This window comes from Semicossyphus pulcher, unplaced genomic scaffold (genome assembly GCF_022749685.1).
Source record: "Semicossyphus pulcher isolate SPU_LCO1_2020_fin unplaced genomic scaffold, fSemPul1.0.p SCAF_23, whole genome shotgun sequence".
In the NCBI taxonomy this organism is placed as follows: domain Eukaryota; kingdom Metazoa; phylum Chordata; class Actinopteri; order Labriformes; family Labridae; genus Semicossyphus; species Semicossyphus pulcher.
Genome location: NW_027211697.1, coordinates 16,614,695 through 16,623,426, shown reverse-complemented (window position 1 = coordinate 16,623,426; position 8,732 = coordinate 16,614,695). Strand labels below are relative to the sequence as shown.

Below are 8,732 nucleotides of genomic sequence, written 5' to 3'. Positions count from 1 at the left end.
GAGAGAGAGAGAGAGAGTTTACTGCTTATGTTCTCGGTTGTATTTTTTAAAGTGGGCCAGCAGACGGGTTATAGCCTGTACAGGAGTTTTGTGGCTTCATGATTATGATCATAAAGCCGGAATAAAAATAATAAATAAAATCAGGTCTGTTTTCAGCTCGAGCTGCTCTTTGCTTTCGCCCTCACATCTCGCGCACATCGGGAGCACCTGCTCCTGATAACAGAAACATTTGATTTGCTCGTTTGATCAGAATAAGAGGTCGTTTTCTGAACGCTCAGTGTGTGCTGCAGCTCACGTGTCAGGCCTGAATGTTTCCTGATTATGAGGCCTGTAAACTGTCATAATTTACATGGTTAAAGCCTCAGTTATATTTTCCTAACACTTGTCCCCCCCCCCCCCCCCGCTCCCCTCTGTGCGTAACGGCTCTCCAAATCATTCCCAGCTTTAAATACGAGCGGCCACACTCAGGCGCGGGGCTGAGAAGCTGAAAACGACTTTTTAAGGGGCTTTCGCTCTTCTGTAGAGACGATGACAGTGATTAGTCCCATGATTAATAGATTTCAAACAGTATACTTGTGCTTTACTGCCCTGGTGCACGCAGCTCCGATCATACGGGGGCTGGAGAGTCGAGTGAAAACAGGAAACCAGGCGTGTCAAGCCGCTAAAGTCCGAGAATGCTTTGTACGCACACAGTTACAGCCCGTGCACGCTTTGATGGGATATTATCGCAGCTCAGCGCGAGGATTTATTAGTTATAATAGCAGAAAAAGGCGGGCTGTGTTTTGCGGGTGCAGCGGGGGGATGGAGCGCAGCTGCGAGGCGCTGATCCTCCCCGTTTAGCTCAGAAATCCCCTTTAACGAGGGGAAACGTTTCATAATTTGTCTTGTAAAGAGGACTTCGCCTCCTCCACACCTCCACACCTTTCATATTAGAACCTCAGCACACTGAATCTGTTTGAAATACTCCAGAGTCCACAGGCTGAAGGTTTAATATCTGAGTCTGAGTCTGAACTCGTGGATTGGAGCCCTTTTACGACTTTTACCTCTGAGCTTCTGAATCTTAATCAGTTATTTTCTCTGTAGGCTACAGATGAAAAAAAGAGTCAAATCTGATTAGGCAGAAGAATGAATGTATGTCTGTAATTGTTTTAGTGTCCTCCTCTCGGCTCTCACTGGCCTCTGTTGTCGAGAGGAAACCTTGTTTCTCCTTCCTCCAAAATGTCAACTGCCTGCTGCCATGCGTTTATTTAGGCCTTATTTAATTGGCTGCGTAAAGGTTTCATATGTAATAGCTCTTCAAAGTGTTTATAATCCCGCAGCTCGTTTCATTTCCTCAGACTGCTAAAGAGCATGTAATCCTTCAGTTGACGATAAAGCAGGAAAATGTCAAACAGACGAAACAAAACGGAGGATTTATTCCCCTCAAAGCTCTTTGATCCCTCTCAGCTGTGTGCGAAGGTGTGGTGCATCAGCGCGCTGACGCAGCCAGGGGTTGGGGGTTAAATTCCCCGTGTATGTTGCTCCGTGAAAACCCTTCGGATCAAAGCGTCCGTGTTGTCATTTTATCCTGGAAAGTGTTTCCCATTTCCTTTAATTCATGGCTGGTGACAGCAGCGAATGTGGCGCCCAGCTCCCTTCAGCCTCTATAGCACACAATCACGGCGCCAGCCCCGAGACAGATAACACATACAACACATTTACATCACTTACAAGTTCACGCATTTCCATAAAGACCCCCTTGTCTGCCTCTTCTTCTTCTTCTTCTTCTTCTTCTTCTGGCTGTTCCACCATAAAAAGCAGCTCTGTGCGTAAACACGGACACTGAATGTGGAGAGCATCAAAGTCACAGCACTCTCTGAAAAATAAAATCCATCATTCTGCTTCATTGATGCTTAATGGATAGCGAAGACATGTCGCAGCCTAACCTGCAGGCTCTTTATAATGTAATCTAATGTATAAATATGAAGACTGAATGTGATCACAGCAGCAACTCATTGCACTCTTCTTCGTGTCATATAGAGACTCTCCTGTTTGTCTTCGCGTGCAGGTGGTCCACAAATCAGTGATCAAACTATAAATCAGAAAGTAAATAAATAAAATATGAAACAATAAATGAAATCAGGGAAATGCCGGACATATATTTATTTGAACCTTCTCTGTAGTTTTTGCTCTGTTCCCTTCGCGCGCTTCTTTTTTTAAGGCTTTTAAACAGAAATAATATAAATGTAATTTATGCAGCATTTTTCTTACCAGGTCGGAGGGCTTAACAACACAGCCAACAACAGGAGAATAAACAAGTGTCAATACTTTACCTGAGTTTCTCTTCACAGTTTTTGCTGCATGTTCGCTGGTTTGTTCTGTCCGAGGCGCGCGCAGGACTCCCTGTATGCTCCAACCATCAAAGAGGAGGACAAGCTGTTTTATGGAAATATTATCACACACAAATGTTCTGAAACGTTCTTTCCCAGTAAATAGTTGTTTAATTCACCGGTTCATACTAAAGTAGTTTCTCAGCAGCGGTGCACAAGAAGCAGCTTCCACGTGAACCGCGGAGCTTCATCACTAATAACACATTCTGCATAGTTTTACACCGAGTCTTTCGCATTTATAAAAATACTATAACTCAGTTTGATGGAAATATAAAAAGTCTGTCCCTTCCGGGTTTAATGACATACCAGAGAAATGTTATTTCACAGGTTTTTTTTCTCGAGCTTGTCCAGCGTTTGTGCTGAAACTCGAGATCTGACCTTGTGTGCGTTTATTAAGTATTTATGAATTAGATATTGCGTCTGTGCGGCGGGTTCTCTCCCTGCGCTGAGACAAAGAACCAACACACTCAGAGCCTGTTGGTGTGGACATAGTGTCTTCATCTTCACTTGTCATCGTTCGCACCATTTGGATTAAAAGTCTTTGCTTTTAGATGCGTCTTCATTCTGCCATTGCTTATATTCCTTATCTTCCTTTTTCACGGTGTTTACGGTGCATTTATGTGCAGCATGAAATATTCATGTGCGCTTCTGTAAGTGCTCCTAGATTTCTCTAAATACTGACTGCAGCTGGCTGATGGTGATGTGTGTTTGGTTGAGTTGCGGACGGATGACAACAGTTTGTGTTGTTCCCAGAGTAGTGTGTGTGTGTGTGTGTGTGTGTGTGTGTGTGTGTGTGTGTGTGTGTGTGTGTGTGTGTGTGTGACACAAAGAGAGCGAGAGAGAGACCCCTGGATGGGACACATGATTTCTCAAGTCACATGAGGAATCACGTGACGTTCAGAACTGAACTTAAAATGTCTTCTGAGGAAAATCTTGTGTGTGAATTTACACACATGTTCTCAGGCCGCACATGATCACACACAGTATCTGTATCTATGAATCAGAGCTCACAGCGCTCCGGCACGTTAACAGGCTAATATTGACCGAGTGAACTCAACCGAAGAACAAAGACATTCTTTAGTGTTCTGTGCGACCAATAACCAGACAAAAGTCCTTCCTCCAAACATCGGTCAAAAATGTACAAGATCTGTCCTAAAGTCAGTTCCTCCTCTGCTGCCACACACACACACACACACACACACACACACACACACACCTAACACTGCTGATACACAATAACAGTTAACATTGTAGAATGTGTAAATCAATAATCTAAAAGTTATTTGACAGTTTGTTGATTGTCATTCATTAAAAGAAGGAATGGATTGATTACGTTTAGGATTCAATACTTTAGCATATGATAGTTACAGTATGATGTGATGTGATGCCATACGATAAAGTACATTACCATACCATGTAGTGGGAAAGTATATAATATGATATGATATATACATTAGACAGGATATACAAGCATACTATACAATGCTTTATGATAAATGATACAATACATGATATAATACACAATGTGATACACAATACTCTAAACAACAAGATACGATACACGATACACGATACATGATATGATACACAATATAATACACAGTTCATACACGATTCGTTACATGATACGTTACACAATACGACACACAACATGTTACACGATACGTTACACGATACGATACACAGTACGAGGTTTTTTTTCACTAGATGCTGTGGATGATGTAATGTCAATAAATTCGACATTTAAATAATAACAATGTTTCTGATACTCTAAACAATACGATACAATAAACGTTACGATACGATACACGTTACAATGCGTTACACGATATGTTTCAGGATACGATACACGATACAATACGAAACACAATAAGATACATGATAGGATACATGATATGATACACAACGCATTAAACGGCACGTTACACGATACGTTACAATATTCGATACGATACACAATACCAGGTTTTTTTCACCTGATGCTGTGGATGATGTAATGTCAATAAATTCGATCTTTAAATCAAAACAATGTTTCCTCTTAGTCGGACAGATTTGTTTGATTTTTACAGAAGGGCCGCTGACAGACTGATGACCACAATAGCATGTAAGAAATTAGTTTAGCCTCTAACGGTGTCCCCCCCCACTGTCTTGTCTCCCCTCTCCTCCCCCTCCCCTCCCCCCCAGTAGCTGCTGGAAGGAGGCGGGGCCGGCAGACCTACAGCCGCTACCAGACCCTCGAGCTGGAGAAGGAGTTCCTGTTCAACCCCTACCTGACCCGGAAACGCCGCATCGAGGTGTCACACGCGCTGGCACTGACGGAGAGACAGGTGAAGATCTGGTTCCAGAACCGGAGGATGAAATGGAAGAAGGAGAACAACAAGGACAAGTTCCCCAGCAGCAAGAGCGAGCAGGAGGCGGTGGAAAGGGAGAGGAGGGAGAAGGAGCTGAGGGATGGGGGTGGAAGTGCAGGAGGAGGTGGAGAAGGTGGTGGTGGAGGCGGTGGAGGAGCAGTAGTAGCGGCCGTGGCGGGAACAGCGGGGTCACAGGCCGCTGTGAGTGAGGAATGCTGCGAGAAAACACAGAAGCAAATGTAAGGAGGAAAACGATGACATGGGTGGGTGGAGGGGGGCGGGGGGCTGTAAATGTTGGACAGGATGGGGTAAGGATGGTGATGGTGGGGGGAGGGGGGGGGGGGGTGTTTTTGTCTAACTTAAGGCCATTGGACTGCCCCGCTGTATCCACGATCCAATCGATGGAAAGGAACTTTTTCAAAATGGCGTCCAGAATGGAGGGGCCTCGCGCCTCCGTGTCCTGACTGTAGAAAGCGCGGGAAGAAAAAAAAAAACATGCAGTGAAACAAGAAAGTGAACTTTTAAAAAAATCACTGGGTGGGGGGGGGGTTGGGGGGGGTGAAGGATCAATCGGACTGAAACAAACATAGTCTACTCTAGTGTTTAAAACAAGAAAAAAAGAGAGAAAATGATAGCTTCCTTTCTTTGTGGAACAATTATCGTGGAAACATTTCTATATTGTTAGAAGTTTATCATTAACAAGTTTATCTTTGGCAGCTGTATAGTTTTTAAGTTAAAAAGATGATGGTGCACTTTTTACTGTACTTCTCACTTCTATGTTGTTGTTGTTGTTATGGCAATGATTGATGATGATGATGGTGATGACGATGATGATGACGTAGCAATTAATGAAATTTCCAACAACATGAAACTGCCTATTTATGCCGTTTTAGTAGGTCGGGTCTCTTTTTTACACACTCTAATTGTTGTTTCTCGTTTTAGTTCGTTTTATGATCGATGGTGTTTGTTTTATGTTGTCTTCCTTTTCTCTTTGGGGGTAAAACGCATGCGCACAGTGCAGATAAAAAAAGAGAGAACATTCATAAAAATAAAAACATGAAAAAATGTAATAAAAAATGTTTCTGTAATTTTGTGTGAAGCTCTGTTATGAGGCCATGATGGGAGGATTTAATTTGACTGTTTAACTGATGTCATCAGTATCAGTTAGGAAGCAATAAGAGGAGTTTATCTGTCAGCGGCAGAAAGACAGAAATCATATGTGAGCTGTTGCTTTCCTCTTTTCACCTCCTCTCCTTCCCGTCCTCCTTCTCCCTCTCTCCTGCCTTTACTCTCTGTCAGCACCCAGACTGATAAAACCGTTCGGTTCACGGGGCCAAACATTTAAGCCTCGACTCGGAAATCTCCTCTTAAAACAACAGACGTCCCCCCCCTCCCCAACACACACACACACACACACACACACACACACACACACACACACACACACACACACACACACACACACACACACACACACACATCCTATCCAAACATCTCTTTATTTATGGCCTGGTCCTCCACCTCCACTTACATTATTACAGGCCTCTAGATTCACCATTACGCTGCCCTCCATCATCATCACGATGACGACTTGAAGTCGGATTGTTTCCATATGGGAAGATCAAACAAACTGAGCATGCGTATTTACACTTCTTCATACATTGGACTGCGGCGAGTGTTTGAGATGCTTCGGGGAAGCCCCTGTGTTAGAAAGGCACCGGATGTTGTTTTAGCCCGTCCCATGCAGGCGTCACATACCGACTCTTCATCACAGCCCTCAACGTGTCATTCAGACGCATGAGGAACTCTTCATCGTCAGACAACACATCGCCTTCACGTGCGTCTGAATGAAACGCGCATGGGCAGTGACAAAGCGTCGTTCTCTGCCGACCTGGGCTGAGAGCACGATGATTGGTTTGATTCACGCTTTAATTGCAAAGCAGGTGCACGTTATGTGTCATGTGGTGAACACAGCGCATCAGTGTGTATCACGATCAAAATACGTCACACTCTGAAAGTGACAAAAGGTGAGCCTGACCCTGACCCTGACCCTGACCCTATAAATGACTTCCGAATCCAGTTTTCAAAATAAGATGGCACAACAATGTAATTCAGTTTCATATTTACATGTGCCAGCATGCCCTCCTTGTTGTCTCTATATTTATGTTTTAAAAAATATAACAAGAGAAAAATATATTTTCATAATGAAATGATTCTTAACGTTTCACCATGAGAAGCTCAGATGTCCTGACATTTAGACATTTAGTTACCTGACCTTTATTAAGCACCTGGCCCTACACGTACAACATTTGTATTAGACTACATCTGCCTCCCAAACGCTTTCCTCTTTTAAACTTATTTTTCCATTTCAAACGGAGAAAATCTTACTTTGTGTAACTGTTCACGGGCTGGACAGCATGTTCCGGTGGGTACAATCAGTGGAGATCCCCTGGAACACATGAAGACAAAGTGTGTCACATTTTTTGGTTTTGATTCCGTGATAACATGTGGACAGAGAGTCCTGGGCGTGTTTACTGTCCACTAACAAATTGTGCACGGCTGGAATAAAAACCCTCGGGCAAAAATGTGTTATTGGGCCCCAGTTGACCCCCTCATGCAGGACACTACATGGCAGCTTCATGGTGAGCCAGACTCAATGAATTAAATCAAGCTACACGTCACAAACCGCCCTGGTGGTTTGTTGCTCCAGGCCGGGTTTAATCTAACTTTGTATCTGCATCTTCCAAGTTCTCTTTCATTTCTTCACTTCCTCTTTACTGGATTTGTACACATGAATAGCTTCTCCTTGGTCTGTAAAACATTACATACAGCATGGAGATTGTATCATGGTTAAGTCAGTCCCGCATGGCGGGGAAAGGTCACGGGTATGGGTGTAGAGGTGGAGCACCTGCTAGCCAGGTGCATTTCCCCGGCTGACAGGGAGGAGCCAGTGCCATGGAGCAGAATCAGACTGGAACTCAAAGCGGAAGTGATTTATTTTGAAAAGCTGGAGGATGGAGACACATTTGCACTTGTACCACAGGTATGAATAAATATGTTCCTTTTATGTTTATGTGCATTCATCAATGTATTTCCAGCTCGTTCTCATCCCCATGCGTCAAATACTGACGCTTTGTTGTGGCCCTCTACTAATACAGACGCACAACGTAACCGTCAGCGTCAGGTGAGACGCAACTTTTGTGTTTCTTATCTGGAATTATAACCCAGAATCCGCTCAGGTCTCAGGTTCGACGCTTTAAGATGAAAGGCAGGAAATGATTCATGTTGAGTTTTAGTCTAATGAAAGTGTTTCCACTGGCGCTGCTTCTTCCATCGTGTTGTTTTCACGTCTTCATGTTCTTCTCTGCCCGCACAGCCGCGGCACAACAGCCTGCTTTGTTCTGCAGTGGGACCTCTCTCCTGCTGCATGTGTGGTCTGCACAAAGTAAGAGTTGGACAACAGCAGGGGAAATCCATCTCCTTTTTGTCGTCACTGCAACTTTACGCACGTGCTGCCGACAGCCATTCCCTTCCACGTCCAATCAATATCCCACTCAACCCGCTGCTAACATGTCGAGCGGGACAGCGAAGATTTAACTTTGTTCAGGAGGTTTGTCAGCCTCAGCCGTTTCGCTGGCCAGCTCCGCGCGCGCTCGGTGATTAGCAGACACGTTCCGAGCTGTTTGTTATTGATTGTTTATATAGATTATATTGAATGATCTCTTTGTGTGTGTGTGTGTGTGTGTGTGTGTGTGTGTGTGTGTGTCTCAGCTAATTTCAGCCATTATGGTGTTGCATCCGGAGGGAAGCCCCGTCGGCCATTGGGCATTTTGACATCACATGGACCCTAGGTCACGTGGTCCGGGACACTGGGAGGGAGGGGAGGAGGAGTGGGGTGGGGTGTGTTTTTTTGGTGTAAATCTAGACAGTAATACCCCGCCAATAATTCACGGCTCGTCGTAAAAAGTGGACATTAAAGCGCCCCGGGTCTACAAATCACCGGCGCCAAATT

At 44.3% G+C, this 8,732-nt stretch overlaps 1 protein-coding gene across 1 annotated transcript in view; it reads left to right on the top strand.

The window, feature by feature from the left end:
- hoxb8a (homeobox B8a) overlaps positions 1 to 4,963 on the top strand; it is a 6,495-nt gene extending 1,532 nt beyond the window's left edge. The window contains exon 2 of the mRNA XM_069674164.1: positions 4,554 to 4,963. Within this exon, the coding sequence (XP_069530265.1) occupies positions 4,554 to 4,963 (410 nt within the window). The remainder of the gene's footprint in view (positions 1 to 4,553) is intronic.
- Positions 4,964 to 8,732: the final 3,769 nt, after the last annotated feature.